This window comes from Dermochelys coriacea, chromosome 19 (genome assembly GCF_009764565.3).
Source record: "Dermochelys coriacea isolate rDerCor1 chromosome 19, rDerCor1.pri.v4, whole genome shotgun sequence".
NCBI lineage: Eukaryota > Metazoa > Chordata > Testudines > Dermochelyidae > Dermochelys > Dermochelys coriacea.
The window spans coordinates 5,043,330-5,066,599 of NC_050086.2; the positions used below are offsets into that span (position 1 = coordinate 5,043,330).

The 23,270-nt window shown below is 42.8% G+C and overlaps 1 protein-coding gene across 2 annotated transcripts in view; it reads left to right on the top strand.

Moving 5' to 3' along the window:
* CSMD2 (CUB and Sushi multiple domains 2) overlaps positions 1–23,270 on the top strand; it is a 567,571-nt gene that overhangs the window by 258,496 nt on the left and 285,805 nt on the right. For both annotated transcript variants that reach the window (XM_038377510.2, XM_038377512.2), the window contains exon 6: positions 12,408–12,520. In XM_038377510.2, coding sequence (XP_038233438.1) covers positions 12,408–12,520 — 113 coding nt within the window. The remainder of the gene's footprint in view (positions 1–12,407; positions 12,521–23,270) is intronic.

Here is a 23,270-nt window from a genome sequence, read left to right on the forward strand (position 1 = left end):
CCTGTGTCACTTTAAAAATAAAAAATTAACAGCAATGTAATTCTCTTGCAAAAAGTATTGATTGTTTTTAGCCAGCAAATTTATCTGGGAGCAGACCGTAATTCAAGTTGACGGTCATGGCTGATTTTTTGCTGCTATGCGGAAGTACTGTCATCTTTCAAGGGAATACAACCAGAAAAAGAGTGCAAACCTAATGATAAAAGAACTTGGTGCCACTTCCAGCATCAGCTTTTATAAGGGTCCTCATTTCATCGGATGCATCATCAGATCTAGGAAGGACTCAACACTCAAGTATTTGAAAGTAGAGGCTGGATCCACAGATGGTGTTGCTCCATTTATGTAAACAGGGAGATGGTGAGAGCTTGAAGTCAGTAGAGTTATGACCAATTTACAGCAATGGAGGGTATGGCCCTAGAGTTGGGTCTAGGATGCAAAATTCAGAGGAGAAATTGAAATCAATGGGAGATTTCCCATTGACTTCAGCAGGGCCAGGATTTCACCCAAGATCTGTAAGGCTGGAATAGGAAACCAGAGCTGCCTGCCTCTGCCTCTGTCTCAGTGAATGCCCTAGAGCAAGTCACATATGGACTGTTTTTTCTAAAGATGTTGAGCTCCTGTTAGCTTCATTTGGATTTGTGGGTGCTTAGCACCTTTGAAGATCAGACCGATAACTTCTTGGTGCTTCTGTTTCCCTGTCTATAGAATGAGAAAGTAATTTAATTCCTTTCTTTCGCAGGGTGGTGGGATGAGGGAGCCAGGAGACTCTGTTCATATGTGTAAAACGCTTTGTGGTCCTTGGATAGATGGTGCTATTGAAAGGCATTGCTGCTAGTTTGTTAGTCTTATCCGTGTATTTTTTCCCTTAGTGCTGCAGTGGGCAGGAGTCACGTGCTCAATGGCAGTTCAAATGTTAATATCTAGGGACTGTCAAAGACTTAAGCTCAGCATGAGAACCCAGCATTACATCACGCTCGATAGCAGACCTCCAGGCTTATTATTTCTCTTTCCAAATTATGTAGGTGTATTTAGGGATGCTTGTTTTGTCCTCCCCACTTCCTGGCTTTTTCTCTCGAACAACTTGTCCTAATTATCTGTTATCTTTGTGGAAGTCCATCCTGACGAAATTGCTCTGATTTCAGGTGAATGAGGTGTTAGGTTCTCACTGCATGCTTTCCCATAAGAGGGTGAATACCCTAAAGTACAATGTTCAAAATTAATGACCGTTCACCTGTCAAGATCATTTGAGTAGAAGTTTGGCTGAAAAGGTAAAAGTACAGATGAAGGGAATAATAATAAATAATGCACTAAGATAGGAAGAGCTTAGGAAATATGGCCCCTTGTCTACAGAAAAGATTGATTAATGTGCAGTTCGAGGTAGCGTATCCAACCTAATGCTGTCCTACCTTGCATTGTGGTTGTCATGTTTCATAAGTTAAACATAGTTCATCTGGGCCAAAGTTTGCCTGGGAGACTGGATGCTGGTGGGCGGTCTGACCAACCCAGCACACAGCAGTGATGTTTTGCTTCGTGACTCGGGGCATGAGTTATTGGTTAAACAGAAAACTTGCAATACCAAAGCAAAGCAGTTCCCTTGGCCAACGCAGGTTGCACTCTGCAGAGGCTTTTCTCTTGCTTCTCTGTCTCCAGGGCTCGCAGGACTGTTAAACCCCTTGCTGGGCCACTTGACTGGCAGGTACCCTTAACCCTTTACTGGCTGCTTCACAGAGGCCTTTAGGGAAGACCATCTCATGCTTCAGAAAGTAGTATTGATTATTTAAAGAGCAGGTGCTCTTCTTTCTGAGTCAGTGATTAACCCACTGTGGTGCAAGGGAGTGCTGTGCTGTTGGGATTGCCATCTTGCAGAAAAGACAGATCCTCCTGCCTCTTCATAGTTGTTTAAGATCTAATGGTACTCTTCACAAGAGGAAACAGTGTTAGTTACATCCCAGCTGCAGCAAGTACAGTCAGCTAACTTCTGTTTGCCTGCAATTTCAATTGGCTACAGGGCATAGGGTAGCAAAAAGCCTAACTAAACCTCTGGGATGAAGACCATGGTCAACAGCTTTGCTCCTCTGGCACAGTTGGACCCTAAATAAGGGTAACACTCAGCTGTGCAGGATTCAAAGCTTTCTAGGGTGTGGCCCAAGACTGGAATGAACTCGTCCAGGGACCATCAGAAATCTCACCACCTTCTGCAAGGCATGTTTCTTTCACCTTGCCTTCTCTAACCAACATTGTGTGTGTGTACACATGCAACTCACTACCCAGTAGGTGTGTGGGTTACAATAGCAGAGTGACTTTGCAAACCAGACCACGCAAGCCCCTTGTCAATGTTCTTTTTCCAAGGGTGCAGGAGAAATTTTGAATTTAATGTACAAGAGTAACATGAGGATTTCTTTAGGAGCTCTCGCACTCTGGACATGCCCATTTAAATGAAGGATTCAGAATCCCCGAGGGACCCGAGAGCAATGGCATAAACGGAAGTCCATTAAAGGCTTCATCCTGAAGATACAAGCCTGTTAGAAAATGAGAGACTTTGTTAAGAGGTTCATTATGACCCTTGCATGAGGGAAAGCTTTGCACAATTCCTATCGAATTGTCAATTAACCAAATGAAATGGGGTTTCTTGTGTTTGATTTATTCAGCACAAAGGCTGGCAGCTCAGATGATCTCTTCTTTGATTGGCAGCTTTTAACTACCTGTGTTGCAGCCCTGCTTGAATGGGATACTAAGCATTAGGAGGCATTAATTCTAGGTGTGCCTCTGTAAAATGCAGGCGTCTGGGACTACAGGGGCTCATGCATGTAGGAACAGAGAGATAGAAAGACTATTGGTTTGATCCTGTCTCATTCAATATACTGCCTCTGACAGTGGCCACCACCAACTGCCTCAGAGGAAGGTGCAAGAAACCCCAGAGGGGCCAAGTATATAATACCCTGTCTACAGGGAAGGTTTCTTTATAATCCCCATTAGTTCTTAAGAGATCCGGGTTCAATTCCCAGCTCCGTCCCAGACATATTTTGTGATGGTGGGCAAGTCATTTCAGCTCTCAATGCCTCAGTTCCCAGTCTGTAAAACAGGGACAAAGATCTGCCTTTGTCCAATCCTTTATCCGTCTTCCCTATTTGGAGCCCGAGTCACGAAGGGGTTTCAACTTGGGTTTAATTCTTCTTATTCAGAACATCACTTGAGCATATGCTTGAAGCTGAGCATGTACTTAAGTCCCATTAATTTATAACAAGACACTTACTTCCGTGCTGTCCTAAATAGGGTTGCTTTCTGAATTGGAGTCTTAGAGTGTAAGCTCTTTGGGGCAGGGTCTCTCTTACCATCTGTTTGTACAGCACCTGATCTCATCAGAGGCCTTTGGGGGCTACCATAATACAAATTGTTAATAATGTAATAATGCCAGTAATTTGGGGGGGAGTGTAAATTGGCATTTATCTGGAAATACTCTCCTTTTAGTATTCTATTGCTTCTGATTTACGTTTTGACATTTTATTTATTTAGAGGGAAAAATGGAAACTAAGTAAAACAGGAATCAGGTATTATAAATGGATAATGGTGCCTGAGAGCCGGAGATTAATCAATGCGGTATGCATACAGTAATACTGATCATGCTGAGGAAGGAATGGCTGAGTGAACAGTATAAATATTTAATAACTAAATCCAATGTAAAATACAAGAATGGAAGAAAAAAAACAAGTAAAATAGTTTAGAGCAGGGAACCACACTTCGTTGAGTTTGCTTGAAAGGCAAATATTTGGGGGCATTAACCTTTCTGTAGTATGTAAGAAAGGATGCTGATGAGCTGTATTGAACTTGGAGGATTCCATTCCAGTTAAGGGAAATTGCTTTAATGCTGTGGTTATAAACAATATTAGGAGGCTTCTGGGATGAAACCTGGGAAAGTCTTTGCCCCTCTTCTGACTTTAACAAATAGATTTTTCACAGGCCATTTTTGTAAGCCGCTGAGTAGTTGCTGGAAAACACTGCTGTTTCTCCCAATTCTCTTCTTGCTCGCCGCAATGTAAATCTGGAATAAACACGTTCAAATTAAGAGTCTTACGCTGGTTGTGACTCCATTAACTTCAAAGGAGTAGTTGCCTGTTGTTTATAGTAGTATTACAGTAGCAGTTAGGTGCTCCAACTGAGATGGGCAACTGCTTCAGCTAGGTGATCTACATACATGCAATATGAGGCAGACCCTGTGCCTCTAAATAGACAAGACATTAAACAGTAAAGGCGGTATGCTTATCTTCACTTTGCAGATGGGAAACTGAGACACAAAGTTTAAGTGACTTGCTGAAGGTCACATAAGGAGTGGAACAGAACCCAGTGTCGAAGTCTAGTGCTGTTAACCACAAGAGCAGCCTTCTTCCCCAGGACGTGACTCCTGATTCACCGCATTGGGAGTGAGAATAGAATCAGATCCTGAATGTCCTTTACTCTGGTTGACATTAGTGGGAATTGAGGGTGCTCAACATCTGACAGGATGTGCTCAGTAGTAGGCTGGCTCTGGTACATGCTAATAGGTTGTTTTGCATGAGAAGCGCCTAGTGTTGCATTTTGAGCTGTAGCTCACGAAAGCTTATGCTCTAATAAATTTGTTAGTCTCTAACTTGCCACAAGTACTCCTTTTCTTATTCCAAATGGTTGTTTGCATTTTCCGGGTTTCCTGTCTTAGGCACTTGTGTTTAGGCATGACATAAATTGCGATGTCTGAAAATACGGCCCTCACAGCACTGAAGTGAAGCATCATTTTAGGAAAGCAGTAATGATCAAGCTGACTTGTTTGTTTGTTTTCTCCCACCAAGAATCATTGAACATGAGGGCAATAAAATAACAAGTGTGAAAACCCACTTCTGCTCCAGCCAAAACCATCACATGACTTTGACACCCCACCCCACCCCCGGCCTCCATTGCGCCTTGCATCCAGAAAAATGATCCAGTCTTTTCTAAGCCTCAGCACTTTGAACATCATTTTCTCATCCACGGCCTGGTCTGAATGCTCCCTGTATTCAAAAGAGGGTTTAATTTAGAATGAACACTGTACCTCCATGAGTGAGTAATGTTGGGGTTTTTTTTAATATGTAGCCAGCTAGTCATCCAAAACTTAGAATTTCCAGTTAACACGTCTCCGTATTCAGGAATCTGAATACTTAATCAGGTGATTCATATCTCCTGATGATGATGGCAGGAAAAACTTGGGAATGGTTAAAAAGGCTTCAAAGTTGCGAGTAGTTGTCTTTTTCAGATAAGATCCAGAAAGGTTCAGTAGCAAGGATCCAAAATAGACTTTCATTTATTCCAGTGACTCACTGAGCTATTAGAAATGCAATCATTTATTGGGCTAATGGCAGGGGTGTGAAATTCATTGTGCATCATATAGTAGAAATATATCTTTGGGAACGCAGAAAGGAGAAGAGGCATAATTTATTGTCTGGATAGCTCCGTGTGGTTAAGCCTCTAGAATTTGCTTTCCCCTTTCTTAATAGACAATAGCCCTGCATTTTGTGTCAGATAGGGGTGCTCTGTGGGTTATACACCAAGAACAACCCTGAAAAATTAAGGAATGAAAATTGAAGGCTAATCACATTTCTGTCCCTCAAATCCCTGTCTAGCACAACCACTGTACACTGCAGAATATGTGCCACAGCCTTAAACTCTGCCCCATGCCAGTCTAGCAGCATCTCTGCTCCCAAATTCCATCTACCGCAAACAGAACTGGCTTCCTGTTGCACAGTTCAGTGAAACGCCACTCACTCCGCTTTGGAGAAGGAATTGCTAGATGGCCTAGCATCCTGGCCGGGGCCTCTAGGTGCTACCTCAATACAAATGCTAAGCCATATAATTATTGAAAGACATTTTGGGTCCAGATCCTCCCCTGGTGTAAAGGGGCATAACTCTAGTGAAATCTATGGAGCGATGTTGTTTCACAGCAGCTGAGCATCTGGCCTTTTTGCATCTGAGATTGTGTGTCTGTAGTCCACGGCATTTGCATTCAGGGCCCGTGCAGCTACTTCTGTTCCATATGTGTTTAATTGTAATGAATTATTCCATTATCAATTAACCGTTAATGCTTCCTAGTGATTATCTGAAACCTGTGGAATCCCATCGTTAGAGTGAAAAATGAGTTATTAACTGCTGGCAAGGAACATATTTCCCATTAAATACATGGTTCCAGTCAGTCATTTCTTTTTCAGAGGATTCTCCTCCCTCCTTTCTTGTTACTGTTGTTTGTCCAGTCCAATGCTGCGGTTCTAAGTATTTGCTTGTAATTTGACACCCCCTCCTACCCCTGGTATTCTCAGCCACCAGTGTCAGTACTGGCTAGTCTTTGGGGGGGGGTGTGGAGGGTAGCCTTGTTGGTTCCAGGATATTAGACCAGCTTCTGTTGGTGAGAGAGACAACATTCCTGTGTCCTAAACCTTAACCTCAGATCTGTGTATCTCCAAGTTTTGGGACAAGTTCAGATCCAGATCCAAGTTCACTGCTAGCACCAAGCTTCATTATAATGAACCGAATCAGAACTGGCATCCAGGATCACCCAGAATGTAACACAGTGGATTGGACCTTTGTCTGGTACAATCAAAAATTGCTATGGTGATACAAAGACATGAAAGGCTTGATCCAAAACCCAGGGAAGCCAGTGGAAAGATTCTCATCAGTTTAGGCTTTGGATCAGGCCCAAAGTTTGTGCAAAGACACTTCGTTCCATCTAAGCTTTAACACCCAGGAAGGTTATAATTAACAGCAGCACCCATAGACAAAATGTCCCTGTATATCTTGTAGGGATTTCCCTTCTTTGGGTCATAAGTGGAGCACAGTCTACATGTATAACTTCAAGTTATATTTTTATGCAATTAAACTAATTATAAGATGAAGCTTTCAGGTTCTTGAGCCAGTTTCCATTAGTGAATCCCTATTTAACTGGAACCAAATCAAAAAAATCACTTTAATTGCTTAACTACTCCTTATGTGGTGTTGGAAAAGCAATTTGGTGGTGGGGTTTGAAATGCTCCTCACCTGTTGGGAAGTTAATGTGATCAGAAACCCTAGCGAGGGTGAGGATTATTATTCTTTTTGCTTTAAAGAAGCGAGACAAAATAGGAAAAATTCTGCTAATGTTCAGAATCCAGATATAATGCTACCAGCTTTTCCTCACCACAACTTAATAAAGTGGTTCAGCTGACTTGTTAGCAAAAAAAAAAAAAAAAGTGGGGGCAAGAGGGTATGAACCAATGGCTTTGTGATGCTCACACTTCATTAACTGCAAATCTTTGTATGTACACATGTGTGCACCCGCATATCCCCACATAAGCAATACTCAATCCAGCTATGTAACACACACTCACATTGAATTGTACTTTGAGACACACGCAGCCTTCATGATCTCAATGGCACTATTCATCTAGCAAAGTACTGCTCATCTTTAGTGATAGCAGCCCAGTGGTTGTGGATAGCCAGAGATGTGGGTTCAATTCTTGTTCTGTCACAAACATCTTATGTCATCTGGAGCAAGTCACTTAGCCTCTCTGTGCCTCGGTTCCCCATCTGTGAAATAGGGACAATAGCACTGACCTACTGTTCAGGGTTTTGTAAGGATAAATTCACTAAAGATTGGGAGGAGCTCAGATGCTACAGTGGCTATATAAGCACATTAAATAGATAGACAGACACTTCTGGGTGTCCTTAAATTCTAGCTTTAGCTATATAAGTGTTTCAAGGAAGACTGTCTCTTCACTGTGTGTGGGTATGGTGCCTAGCACTATGAAGCCTTAATCCCTGATTGGTGCTCCTGCAGCACAAATACTAGGTGGATGCTAATGACCAACAATAGCTGTGATCGGACATAATGCTGCAGGAGGCCACCCCGCTATGATGCAACATTTTAAATTAAAAGTCTAATTTTGTTTAGAAAATAAAAATGAAGTTGGCCGGGGTGGGGCACGGGCAGAGATGAATGAGGATGTTTTGAGAAGTGGCAGATTGTGGCATTGGTGCCTTAGAGAATACAAAGGATTTAAGCAGGTGCTTAACCTTAAGCACATGCATAGTCCCGTTGAAGTCAGGGTTTGATACTCAGATTCGGCAGTGATTAATGCCTTCAAAATCCTGTAGATGGATTTGGCAGATGTTACAAGGTGTTGATGAGTTCACACAAAATATATACTAATCGATTCTTTCGACCCACGTCTTACATAATCGTTTACATCAGTGTGAGGTGCATAAAAAACACTACCACCCTGATTTACTAGCATTTTACACTCCTATCAATAACTACACACAGTGCAAGACAAAAGGGAATCTAGCCCATTTTTAACGTAGCTTTGCAGAATGATAATGTTCTAGGATGGACTCAATGATAGATGAGCAAGAGATGTCAAGAATAACAAGAAGGGTTTCTTCAGGTATGTTGGCAACAAGAAGAAAGCCAAGGAAAGTGTGGGCCCCTTACTGAATGAGGGAGGCAAGCTAGTGACAGAGGATGTGGAAAAAGCTAATGTACTCAATGCTTTTTTTGCCTCTGTTTTCACTAACAAGGTCAGCTCCCAGACTGATGTGCTGGGCAACACAAAATGGGGAAGAGATGGCCAGCCCTCTGTAGAGATAGAGGTGGTTAGGGACTATTTAGAAAAGCTGGACGTGCACAAGTCCATGGGGCCGGACGAATTGCATCCGAGAGTGCTGAAGGAATTGGCGGCTGTGATTGCAGAGCCCTTGGCCATTATCTTTGAAAACTCGTGGCGAACGGGGGAAGTCCCGGATGACTGGAAAAAGGCTAATGTAGTGCCCATCTTTAAAAAAGGGAAGAAGGAGGATCCTGGGAACTACAGGCCGGTCAGCCTCACCTCAGTCCCTGGAAAAATCATGGAGCAGGTCCTCAAAGAATCAATCCTGAAGCACTTAGAGGAGAGGAAAGTGATCAGGAACAGTCAGCATGGATTCACCAAGGGAAGGTCATGCCTGACTAATCTAATCGCCTTTTATGATGAGATTACTGGTTCTGTGGATGAAGGGAAAGCAGTGGATGTATTGTTTCTTGACTTTAGCAAAGCTTTTGACACGGTCTCCCACAGCATTCTTGTCAGCAAGTTAAGGAAGTATGGGCTGGATGAATGCACTATAAGGTGGGTAGAAAGCTGGCTAGATTGTCGGGCTCAACGGGTAGTGATCAATGGCTCCATGTCTAGTTGGCAGCCGGTGTCAAGTGGAGTGCCCCAGGGGTCGGTCCTGGGGCCCGTTTTGTTCAATATCTTCATAAATGATCTGGAGGATGGTGTGGATTGCACTCTCAGCAAATTTGCGGATGATACTAAACTGGGAGGAGTGGTAGATACGCTGGAGGGGAGGGATAGGATACAGAAGGACCTAGACAAATTGGAGGATTGGGCCAAAAGAAATCTAATGAGGTTCAATAAGGATAAATGCAGGGTCCTGCACTTAGGATGGAAGAATCCAATGCACCGCTACAGACTAGGGACCGAATGGCTCGGCAGCAGTTCTGCGGAAAAGGACCTAGGGGTGACAGTGGACGAGAAGCTGGATATGAGTCAGCAGTGTGCCCTTGTTGCCAAGAAGGCCAATGGCATTTTGGGTTGTATAAGTAGGGGCATAGCGAGCAGATCGAGGGACGTGATCGTTCCCCTCTATTCGACACTGGTGAGGCCTCATCTGGAGTACTGTGTCCAGTTTTGGGCCCCACACTACAGGAAGGATGTGGATAAATTGGAAAGAGTACAACGAAGGGCAACGAAAATGATTAGGGGTCTAGAGCACATGACTTATGAGGAGAGGCTGAGGGAGCTGGGATTGTTTAGTCTGCAGAAGAGAAGAATGAGGGGGGATTTGATAGCTGCTTTCAACTACCTGAAAGGGGGTTTCAAAGAGGATGGCTCTAGACTGTTCTCAATGGTAGCAGATGACAGAACGAGGAGTAATGGTCTCAAGTTGCAATGGGGGAGGTTTAGATTGGATATTAGGAAAAACTTTTTCACTAAGAGGGTGGTGAAACACTGGAATGCGTTACCTAGGGAGGTGGTAGAATCTCCTTCCTTAGAGGTTTTTAAGGTCAGGCTTGACAAAGCCCTAGCTGGGATGATTTAACTGGGACTTGGTCCTGCTTTGAGCAGGGGGTTGGACTAGATGACCTTCTGGGGTCCCTTCCAACCCTGATATTCTATGATTCTATGATTCTATGATAGATTTCTGGCATTTAACTTTACGTACACAGGGTCAAGTTGTCGGACCATTGATTCAGAATACACAATAACATTATAGCCTCTGGGTTAAGACAGGGATTAAGTTTAATTGTGCTGCCATTGTAACTATCCATAGTAACTTTCTCAAAATTGGTAATAAACAGCCCATGTTTGATCTCAGCCCAAAGATGGTTATGTTTGAACTTATTTATTTAGAAAGGTTTTAAATGAAATTGGTTCGGCTCTCTTTGAGTTATCCATCAGTGGGAAAATGCCATATGTGATCCATTTCTATAACATCCCAGGTTTGCAAAAATCAAATCTAAATAAGCAATAGATGAATGACCAGGAACAATCTTAAGAATTATTGTAAGAGAAACATTTTCAAGTGTGTTTCACCGTTGCCTGGAGTTGCGCCACCTGAGTGTGTATAGGTTGAAGGTTAAACTTTGTTTAAAGGCTGTACAGTAGGTGGCAGAGAAGTGTTAGCTATGCAGTAAATTCATTGTGGCTGCTTCATTAACACATAGAACAGGGTTGTATTGAAGTTCACCATCATTAGTAAATGTATTGCACAATGTCATCCCAGCAGCTTGCTGTTTGTTAGAAGGAAAGATACAAGTTATTTTTGGGGTGTTACGTTGGGGTGGGATTTCTTATGTTGCTTTGGCTATCTGGTCTGTTATTGGACGTGTTGGCTATAAAACGTGCAGCCTCTCTGAGAACGGAATTGATTTACTGGGATTATTTTCCTCTCGTCCAGAACAGAACTGATGTTAGAATACTGAATTTTTTTAAATAAGTGGCATAGTCCTATAATAAAATATTTTAAATGGGCTTCGGTTAAAAATAATTGGATTCTGTAATAGCTGATATCATGGCAATGTTGTTTGCACTGCTATAGTAAAGACTGTTAATAATCCTATTATAAACGCCAGTTTTCAAGGGTGCATTCGTGCATATGACTCTTTTATGTAAACATTTGTTCCAGGCTAAGACATGGCACATGACAACTTAGCCAAGAGGGTTTTTTTTCTTTTCCTGCAGTGTATTAAAGCAATCAGTTTATCATTAAACAAGGAGTTGGGGGAATAGGTGACTCAATGGGTTGTTAATGGGATATGGTGCTTTCCACCAGTAGTTTGAGGGCTCCAGTCTTTTCCACTTTGGTGTGGATTGCATGTTATCACTGCACAACAGCTGTTCGGTGGCCTGAGTGAAGTCAGTTGGTGGACCTGGCTCATTTCTTTCCAAGAAGTAGCCTTCCTCGCACCTGCCCTCCCCTCCCCTCAATTAAAATCGGCACTCTTGTTAGCAGTCTGAACTAAGAGGCCAGGAACCAAATGACGTGGAACTCAGACTAACCTCATCTGCCCTAGAAGCAGCTCATGTTGAGATATGTTCGTTGAGTAACTTCTCTGCCACTCCCACAGTGCCAGAAGTGCACATCTAACACAAAACAAGCAAGGTTCCTTAGCTCTGAGGACATGAACAGAGTGTCCTTAGTGAAGGATCCTTGGCCTCTCCAGACATGCTCAGTTCTTGGTCACTTGCATTCCTTGTCCTAAAAATACGAGAGAGAGGGAGACATAGCCAGTTATGAATATAACCCTTCTAAGTGAGAGAGGGGGAAAATCCCTAGGACCTTTCACAGGAAAGACAGGTGATTTTTTATTTTTTTTATTTTTTACAGTGGGATCAAAAAGCAGTCCTAAATGGTTTAATGACCTTCCTCTTTCGTTTCACACTGTATCATCCTGCATTCAGCAGAAGTTGAAAGGCCCAGAAAGGGGAACAAGTGGTAGCACCAGTGGGTGGCCCTAGATCAGGATTTGGGATCGGGCCCTGCATTTCTTCTGGCTCATTCATCAACTAAGAATGCCTCTTGGAAGCTTTCCAGCTTGCTTTTCTGCCAGGCTGTTCCTTTGAAATGGGGATGCTTTTCCTTTGACTTCCCCTTCTGGAATGCATGCTGAACAATTTGCAGTCCTGATCCTGCACGAGTCCTTGAGGTGGAAGATGGTAACACTATGTAGGAAAATACTGTCTATGTATTTTCATTCCATTTTCTTCAGAGTGGGGCAGGATGCCCTGAGTGTGGAACAGTTCCTGGGACATCTGAAGGGCAACTTTCCGGTTAAGTTCACAGAAGACCATTTCCAGCCACTTGCATTTGACTATCACTGGTTGATTTTCTTACAGGTTTACTGGAATGAATCTGCCCGCCCCAGTAATCAGCAGTAAAAACTGGCTGCGACTTCACTTTACGTCGGACGGCAACCACAGGCAGAAGGGGTTCAGTGCCCAGTATCAAGGTAACTGCTTATTCACCATTTTGAATAATTAACCAATTTTTTTAACATCCTTCCTTTCAGCTCTAGGGGGAGATGCTTTAGCTTCAAAACTACACTCGACAGGTTAGCTCTGGTACTTCCTCCTTCTTCCACGTTTTTTAGTGTAGAGGGCCTGGAAGCATGTCGGCTGCTTCTACTTGGGAAATAAACATGCATATGTATAAAATAAAATAAAAAATAGAAACACACATCCATTTGCTCTGTTTGCACTTGGCTCTGGCCTTGGCACATTTTCTTTTTGTCAATAGAAAACAGCAAGTTAATCAGTTCTATTTCCTCATCCAGAAGAGGTAGGGAGACAGTGTCTGCAGGATGCGTTTTCTCCTCACGGTGCAGTTGGGTACCTAATTTGCCTCGATAAGTGTCCATCTAAGTGAATCTTTCTGTAATGATCCTATCTATTGCTTTCTGCTTTCTACTTGGCTCGGAGCAAATCTACACTATTGCACTACATCGGCGCTACAGGAGACACTCTCCCGCCGACTTAGCACTGATGTGGACAGCACTTAGGTCGATGTAACTTGTGTCGCTCAGGGATGTGTCTTTTTCTTGCCCCGGAGCGACGTAAGTTACATTTACTTAAATGTAGTGTAGACCAGCCCTCAGTCATAATGTCAGAGTGCAGATTTATTTTGACTGATCCTCATTTAAATCTCACACTGGTTAAATCAGAAGTTCCTGTACTGAAGGTGGTGGAGTAGCAAACTGGTACAATGGAGATGAGAATTAAAACGGTTGTGTTGAAGGCCTGATTTAAATTTTGTTGGTGGTAAGCCTCTCTGCTCGCTACAGAGCTACGAAGCTCAAAAGCTGCATCACGGGGGTATGATGGACAACTCAATCATCCAGCCAAAGCAACGTGAGTTTTTGGGACACTCGTGTCATGATGTCCAGCTCTCATTGGCTAGTGCACTCAGTGTGTGGGACTATCTCTAGCAGCATGTGGAGGCTGGAGAGCTTTACAAATGTGTAGAGGATGTCAAATGTGTGTCATGTCCCCCTCTAGTGGCTGATCCACATAGGAGATCAGCCTGCTATCGCTGCTAATTCAGTTAATGTGGCAGAGGTTGATGCTGAAGGTCCTGGGTTCAAATCCTGATAATGAGCCAGGGTTGGGGACTGTTACAGGAGGCCAACATGGGATGTAAAGAACACTGTCCACTTGTGCTAAGGAAGGAGATAGAGTTTCGTCATGTTTACAAAGAGATGCCCAATGAGTTGAGCTTTTTTGTTTTGTTTAAATCAAAGCACAGAGCAGGGATTTGTATGAAAAAATAATCATTGGGGGTGCAGTGTTCAACCCTGTTCCGAGGAACAGCTCAAGGCTCCTATGCCACTTGTGTTCCACTAAAACTTTATTTTGAAGGCTTAAGTGGGATTTAAGTGACATGCAGGGTTTCTGTAGGGGGCTGAATTTCACCGGGGGTTTCTTAGGGTGTTACTGAGTGGGAATAGGTTGGATTCAGTGGTTAGGGATGTAGCCTGGGAGTTCAGACCCAACTCCAAGTCCCTTCTTTGCCACACACTTCCTGTGTGACCTTTGGCAAGTCACTTAGTCTCTCTCTGCCTCAATTCCCTGGTCAGTAAAATGGGGATAACAGCACTGCCCTGCCTCACAGAGGTGTTGTGAGGGTAAGTTAAAGATTGGGATGCGCTCCGATACTACAGTGATGGACTCAGATAAGTGCCCAAGATAAACAGAATAAAACTGAGCACTATAGCAGCAGCCTAACAGGATCACCTAAGGTGCTGCAGCAAAAGGGCAGAATTAATAGTTAAGAACATGCTATTATTGGTTTGCACTGCAGGGTGTTTTATGGTTATTAGTGGGCAAAATAGACATAGTAAAAAAAATCAATGAGATAAATAAATGGGGGGAGAGAGGCGGTTCCCACTCATAAACATAGCCGAGGTGTAGGCCCTCAGTAAGCAGAAAGCTTGCTGAGATATATCCAAACGGCACCCTCCCAAATCTTCTGAGGTTTTCCCTTTGCTGCTAAGCAAGTGACATGCCTTGCCCTTGGGGACGAAGGGCTTGCCTGACATAAGGAGCAAAACGGTGGTTATACAACTCTACCCATTTGCCTCTAAGGCAATGATCATCTCCAACAGACCACCTGTGACCTTGGCTTAAACCAAAGGGAGCTGCTTGTGACAGGATCCCCGGGGTTCAACCTGGAACTGTGGGATTGCTGTGCCCCCTTAACTCTCCAGCCTGGACTGTCTCTCACAAAGCTATGCCAGTGACAAGCAGCAAACTCCTCCGGGCGGCGTGATCACTCAGCTGTGAGCATGTGGGGACCCACACCCAGCTAAATTGCATGAAAGCTCTCCAACTTTCTCCAGCACTCATGAATTATTCAAAGACAGACACCAGCAAATCATCCCCAGCTTTGCACCCCAGAAATATACCATCTTACGCTGCTCAAGACTCCCTTGGACAATGCAAGCTCATTAATTAGTTTGCCACCCCAACAAAGGGGAGTGGACCTACAACAGCCGTTGTTAACCTGAGCTGAGATTTCCCCAAGCACTTCAACCAAAAACATACTGTTTTAGATAAAATACAAAAAAGATGTATTAACTACGGAAAGATAGATTATAAGCGATTATAAGCGGTAGGTGTAGAGATCAAAGTTGGTTACCTAAGAAATAAAAAATAGAATTTAGACCGCAATTCTAACTTTAACAGACTAAGCAAGATTTGAATCAAGCAGCTTTTCTCACCCTAATAGATGTTACGGGCAGCTCATAGCTCTTAATACACAGGCTGGTTTTCCCACTCAGCCTGGGACCAATCTCCCCAGTTCTGAGTCTTTGTCTTCCAGGTGATCTTCCAGAGGTTGAGATGGGGGAGGAGAGAGGCCAAGTGGCGACGTCATTGACCCTCACTTATACTTGCTCTCCAGGTGCTAGAAAGATCCTTGCTGTGATGTGTTAGGCAGCCCCCATTGGGAGAGTGGATTCTTCTTGATGGGCCATCAATGCCTGTCTGGCCAGGGATAGTTGCTCCTCTGTTGCCACTGGCTGTGGGGTTTTCCCACTTACCACATATTTCAGTAACGATCCTATAGCAATACTTCATAACTTCGTGTACAATGATGGTATGTGCAATTCAACAGGATATTGATGTTCAACAGATCAAGATGTTTGAAATGATACTTCACAAGGCATGCATTGTACAGAACATATAATCATATCACAGTGATGAATATGGGAGTTCCAGGGTGCTACTTCGAGGTATTATCACACTGCTGGCTTCGTCCCCATGGGGACATATTCCTGACAGGACTCAATTCAGGAAATCATCTATATTTAGGAAATCACTTGTTTAACTATAAGCATGTGCTTAATTCCTCTTGAAGTGAACTGGACTTGTATACATGCTTAAAGTGTTGAAGGATTTTCTTGAATAGGAATGGATTTAAGCACGTGCCTTCTAGTATCAGGGCCTTTGTTAAAACCTCAGTCTGAGGTTTTCAAAATACTGTATGGACATGAGTGAGTCAAACTCCACAATCCCTCTTCATTATTACCTCCTTTTGTACAGAAGGGAAACTGAGGTTAAGAACTGTACTTAAGGCTGCAAAGGGGCAAGAGATCCCAGATGCCTTGATTCCCAGTCCCAGATACACAAAAAATCCTTCCCTTCGCATAGCTCCAGAAATCACTCTAGTGGCCTTAATCTGGGCCTTCTTTTATAAATCATTTTTCAGTTCCTCCCCCCACTACATAGCCACACTTTTAAATCAAAAAGCTCTGCCGTAGCTTTTTGTTTCTAACATAGACTACTGCACGCCATTGATGGCTCTTGATCTGACATTTTCCTTCCACAGTCATGATTGCTGCTTTCTATTAAAACACCTGTCGGAATCATGCCTTTTTTCTCAAATAGAAAAGTAACGATTAATGTTATAATTTTCTCTGATTAGATAAATGTCAGGGGGTTCTAATCTAGCGAGCTCCTCGGAAAACGTTTTGTTGGATATAATGAGCTCTGCGTTTGCATGTCAAGTGCTTAAAAGATTAACTTAAAAAAACCCTTCACAAAATGGCAATGAGGCAGGACCTCAATTGAGGTGGTGGAGTGCATCCCATCTGCTGCACATGTCATGCTCTAAAGGTGCATTTGTGTTACGACTTCAGTGCAGGAGCCATTAGTATTAATGAGGCTTCGTGAGTGGGCATTTTTATCCTCTGTGGGGAACTGGGAGATTTTGCTATGCATGCTTCAGTGAATTGAGAAATCAATGGGTGAAATATGTGTCCAAAATTACAGCCAGGTAAGTGTGCTCTGGGAATCCAGAACACGCATCAAGATCGCCTGGGTTGGGTTTTTGCTACAAACTCTGCACTGCCTGTGATGACGCATTTTGATTCCTTTGGAAGGTTTGTGTTGCAAATGGGGCTGCTCCATGGCGCTCCCTGTAAGGCCACACATGGTAACTGCGGGCACTCCCTGCTTTAGTCCGCAAGTTCTGGTTACCTGCCTAAGGTTGGCATCACAGTTAAATAAAAATAACAAACTCAAAATTTGTCCCTTTGTGCTTTTTAAATAAACATACAAAAAACCCCAAAAAAGCAGACACGCCCTTTTAACTGGCCTGCTGGCGCTCAATTGGTTAGTATCTCCTCCTGGCCCTTCTAGGCTTCTGGAAGATTAACTTGTTGGTAGCCTGGTCTGAGCTGGTGAGTATCAGGGTCCCAATACTTCCATCAGGGGGCAAAGAAGGTCTCTGTCACAGTTTGTGATCTAATTCTCTCTCTATGTACTCAGATAATCTCTCTCGAGATAAATCTTTCACTGTGTGGGTTGATTTTACACATTTTTTAACCAGTATAATTATTATTGGTTTAGAAACTGAAATAGTTAAGATGAAGTCTTACATTCTCCTAGTCTAGATGCAGCTGTACCAGAAGAAAGGTGCTGAAATCACTACACAGCTAGCCCATCTGTCATACATAGCTTCAGTTTCTACACCAATGTAGTTATAGTGGTACAAAACTATGTGTAGACCAGCCCCTCATCATGGAAAGAGAGGGTTTGTCTAGCTATGTAGCCACAGAGAGAGAGTTATATTTGATTCCCTTGAAATAGTTCTGAACCTTTGGTGGAACGTTTGGTGGAAGCTAGTTTGTAGTTAGAGCTGGGTGGGAAACAGTATTGCTATCCACAGTGGGATGAAACCAAGATTTTCCATATTTATTTATGTATTTATTTATTTATTTGACAGGGATCCCCACCCCCCAGCTAGTCAAGAGCCCAGTGGTGATGGCACCTGGGATGCACAAGACATGGGCAAACCAGGTTCAAGTCTGTTCTCTAGAGCAGGGAGGTGGACCCAGATCTCCCTTATCCTAACAGAGTGCCCTAACTACTGGGCTATTGGCTATTCTAGAGTAGGTCTCTCTCTCTCGCTCGCTGCTTTGGGCAGAAATTCTCCCCTCAATCTGAGAAACCTTCCCTTTGAAAGTGACCCTTTTGCGGGAAAAGTTTGTGTTTTGATGAATTGGTGTTTTTTGATTAAAAATAGTTTTGTCAAAAAAAAATCCAAGTAGTGCGCGCGCGCGCGCTCTCTCTCTCTCTCTCTAAAATCTATCTCTACGTAGCTAGCTAACCCAGCTAGGTTTTTGTTCCATGATCATCATCTGAGCACCATACAAATAATAAGAATCACAGGATCTCAGATGCTCTCTGCCCTGCAGGAACTCTGTTCCTCCTTGTAAGTTATGCATTAATACCACATTCACAGGCCCAACATCTGATGGCATGACCCTTGGCAGTTTTATCTGAACTTCACTTGGAATTATTGGGTTCATTGCAGCACGATTCCCACCCATGGCCAGAACTGAAGAAATCATTGATGTGTGAACCTCTGTGAAGGGAATTTGAGGATTTTCACACATCTCCAGTTCTCTGAAAGGTGCAAATTTTCATACTTTGGATCATAGAGAATTTAGTTTGATTAATGTCCAGTCCTCTCATATGCCCCCTCCCACACAAATTCCTGCTACCTACTCTCATCCTTCCACAATCTTGTCAACCTCAAACATTCAGAATCAAAAATTAGGGTCCAAAAATCATGAGTTTTGCTTTAATAGTCATGAGAATTAGAAAAAAAAATAAATTTTACAGTCTCTTTATTTACTTTCCATTTGCAGTGTTGTTGTAGTTGTATAGCTCCCAGGATATTAGAGAGACAAGGTGAATGAGGTAATGTCTTTTGTTGGCCCAACTTCTGTTGGTGAAAGAGACAAGCTTTTGAGCTTACACAGAGCTCTTCCTCAGGTCCTGATAGCTCGAAAGCTTGGCTCTTCCACCAACAGAAGTTCCTCCAATAAAATAAGTTAACTTGTCCCTCATCTTGTCCCTCTTATTTACTTCCTGATTTTTGTGCCTTTAAGGGTCACATTTTCAATATTTTTTTCTGCAACTGTGCAAGCTGGAAACTTACTTTATTTTTTCAATCAAAAGTGGAGATTCTTACATATTCCAATGACTCCAAAAGCTAAGTCTTTAAGAAAAAACACAGAATATCCTGAGACTCATAGTAAGGTCATGATAGCTGGCCACTCTGCTTCCAGCCTGGTTTTCATTGTAGAGTTAGTTGCATCCTATTAATAAAGATCTGAAACTGTGCAAAGATCCCATCTTTGTCCTTTTTTTAAAATGAGTTAGTGAAACCATTTTCCACCCTAGTGGGGCCTCAGAAGACTGTACCTCATCCTTTAAAAAAAAACTATAAGGTGGTTTTAACACAAATATTAAAGATAAATAAATACATGCAAAATAGGACATGTCATCAATCCACATGAAGCACACAGCAAATAGTTTTAATCACCAGAGATGCAAACTGAGTGGGGGATTGCTGTAGTGCCAGGCTTGGGTTTTGAAATGCATAGATTTTATTTGTTGTCTGTTTTCCAAGGGTAGGGATGTAACTTATTAGCATCTGAGATGCCCCCTCTCTGTGATTGTCATCTGCATTTTTAGATTATCTATGAGAAGCCTTTCCCCATTCCAACTTCTTAAACATGATTTTAACTTTTACCAGAATATTTTCCTTGTATGCTTCTGTTCCAATGTTCATAATCCAGGCCTTAGCTTTGAGATCTTGCTCTCTATAAATGTACAAGCAAAGTTGCGTACAATCAGGCCATAAATTAGTGCTCTTTCTATTGATGTAGACATTCCTTTCAGTAGTAATAATCAGGCTTTGCTCTTCTCCAGCACCTTTCAACGTGAAGTCTCCCCAGATGCTTTTCAAAACTTAATTACATCTTCCAAAACCCCTAGCAAGAAAGGAAAATGAAGCAAAGAGAAGTCAGCGGCTTGACTTTCAGATGTGCTAAGCGCCTGCAACTCTGAATACCAGCCCATAAGTACTGGTCCGAGGTCAGTGGCAGCTCAATGCTTAGAACCCTGAGTCCTGACTCTCAGTCCTGTGCTCAAGAATGAAGTGTTGAAAGTGAACTAATGAAAAAGCTGCTGAGTTTAAAACAGCGCTAAATGGATCTAACTAATGATCTGGCCTTCTCACCAGCACCTATTTTAGGATCCCAAATTGTTTTTTAGCTGATTGTTACCAGCACATTATTGCTTCCTATATTACTTTTTATTCTCTCCCCCTCCCTCTTCAGGAAATAAATGTCGGTCTAGTCTTGGTCCAATCAAGCCGCTGCCTTGCTCTGAAGGGCAAATGAACTGTGATCTTCAATAATGGGTTGATAAACTGTTCAGAGAAGCCCTGAAAATATGACACAACATTAAAACAAAGTGCCCTCAGATATTCTTATTCTGTCTTCATCAGATCTGTCCATCTGAATCCCAGATAACTGGGTTAGACTGCAAAGGAATACAGCATGCATTGTATTGACCTGCCAAATCCACTTTGGAGGGCCAGCCCTGGGAGTTTAAAATACAGAACCCTAATAATAGGAACCATTAAATCCTACAGGAGAATAATTTCACACTAGCTTTTCAAAGCCCCATTGCACGACAGAGCTCCACTGTTAAAGGGGCTGTACAAACACATAGTGAGAGCCACTCCCTGCTCCAAAGAAGTTACAGTCTTAAACAGATAAAAGAAGGAGTGAGAGAAAGGAAGGATTATTGTCCCCATATTAAGGAGGAAAACTGAGGCACAAAGAGATAAGTGACTTGCCCAAGGTCACACTTGGGGTTTGTGGTGGGGCCAGGAATTGAACCCTGAGCTTCTGAGTTCCAAACCAGTTCCGTAATCTCTCAGAATCCTCCTGCTCAATGTTAGGCCCACTACAAACACCCAACCTGACTTAGAGGTGCTGAAATGCCAGAACCCTCATTGATTGCAATGGGGATTTTGAGTATTCAGCAGCTCTGAAAAACAGATATGCAAATACCCAATTTAGCTATAAATGACGGCTACAATCTTTTAATTCAGCTTTTGAATCCTCAACCCTACAGAAAAGATACAGGTTTTAATTTGGCTGTTCATTGCGATAGTCAGAAAATTTACATATGGATTTCAGCTTGGATTCCAAAGCCTTTAATGTTTGAGGATGGTGCTTATACAGATTCATTTCTCTTGCGGATTGGTTAATTGCAGGCAGAAATGCATGCAGGTGGAAGGCATGTCTGCATACTCTGCTCTGCGTGCACAATTTCCATGAGTACCCAAACCAGCAAATAATCAGCTTCAGCCATCTGAATAGTGCAGATTGCAGCCCTAGTATGCCAGCCCTGTACCTCGGGACTGTGGTCAAGGGGTAGCATGGAGCCGTAGTGGCTTGCCATCTGTGGGACAGAGAGAGTGAGTCATCCCTGCTCACAGGGATTCCTACAATCACTCTCTCTTAAGGTTTCTTGGCAAGCCACCTCTGTCTGCGTGCAGATCATGATCTGGCATTGATTTGGGATTGTTTGAGTTCTAAGGGGGGGCGATGGATGGTTTTGTCCCTAAGGCAAAGCAAACTCCCCCTGTAGCTGGAAGAGCTGTGGTGTATTTTTGTTGTTGTTGTAGTTGTTAGTTTTTGTTTGTTTTTTATTAAAAAGTAAGTCAAGGAGAGGAGGGGGAAATGAGTTTAAATTATAGGTGAAACAACAGTCCTAAAACACAAGTTCATTTGTGCAAGCTCACAAAATGGTTCAGGGAGTTATAAAATCAAATCAAATCCCCTAGCCCCCTCTCCCCCCAAGATTCCTCCCACCTTTTAAGCAACACATCATAATAGAGCAAATACAGTATTGGACTTGTCAGCCAGAAGAATCAACAGAAGGGAAAGAAGGAAACAATCTCCAATTCCGACATAGAGCTCTTCAATAGCAACCACAGCAAGGGGAATTGGGGATAGTATGGACACAAGGAACAGATTTCTGCTTAAATGCTCTTTCTTTTATTAAAAGTTTTCCCCCATGAGAAATTTCTATTCAAAAGCAACATGAAACAGCTTTTAATACACCAGATTGTCTGCTTGCCATAACCGCTTTGTAATGTCACACTTCAATTTGACAAGAAATTGAATATTCTGTTAGATCTATCAGTTGTTTATGTACAGCAAAACCCTCCAGAAAACAGTACAAGTTTTGTTTGGCCAATTATCTTGACATGATCCTTTGAGGTACTGTCCCGCATCTGAACCTGGAAGAACATTGGGCCTTCCACAATCTGATTTTGTATTTTTGGGAAGGGGGGGGTTGTTCTTGCTTTCAAGTTATCCAAGTCATTAAAACAAAACAAATCAAGAGAGAAAATGTATCTCTTGAATTGTCCTCTTTTAAATTGACGCCTTTATTACTGGTAATGCCTTAAGATGTTGCCAAAGTTTCCTGTGAAGCTTGACTTTCAAAATTCTGTCTCCATGTAATGAACAAAATAAAGGATTAACTGGAAAACATATAGGAATCTCTCTCCAGTTATTATTCCTAGAGGCCGAATGCAATTTGTGTAATATAGGGCACTGAAGTCATGGGAGAGAGACTGTGGCTTTCCAGTTAGAACATGAGACCAGGCCTCAATAAGGGCGATGTGGTTCTGCCCATTTTGTGACGCACTTTGTGATCTTGGGTGAGTCATTTAGGCCTAAATTTTCGACAGCGCGCACTAATTTGGGGTTGGCTCTGTTTTTAAGGCCCCAAAGCACTAAGCGCGCTCTTCAAGTTACACTTATAGCTGATGTTCCATCAGCTTCAGTAGGACTTACGCATATATTTAATTGCTTTCCTGAATCGGGGTCTATCTAAATGCCCAATTCGAGACAGCCAAGGACCTGATTTGCACAGGTCATGAGCACCTACAGCACCCCCTGACTTCAGTTGTTGTTGTTGTTGTGTGTGTGCATTGCTCCTTTGAAGCCATTGGGCGCTGCAGTTGTTCTGCAATTCAATAATATGCTGCAATCAGAAGCACTGTCAATCCTTTGTAAAGCGTTAGATGTGTTGGGTTAAACCTTGTCTAAATCTGTGACCTCCAACCCTCATGTACGATAGCTGTGAGAGACAGCAAAACAGTCCCTCCTCAGCCAAAGGGGTTCTGTGAACTTGCCCAGTAATTTTGGACTTTGTGGACGGGAAGCTCCACAGGGCATTGTTTGTGTGTGTGTGTGTGTGTGTGTGTGTGGTGGGACGGAGGCAGCACAAGCAGAGAGATACACAGGGACCAAAAGAGACAGAAGCAGAGAGAGAGAGCTAAGCAGCCACAGGGTGGAAACACAATAATGTTGCCCTAAAGTA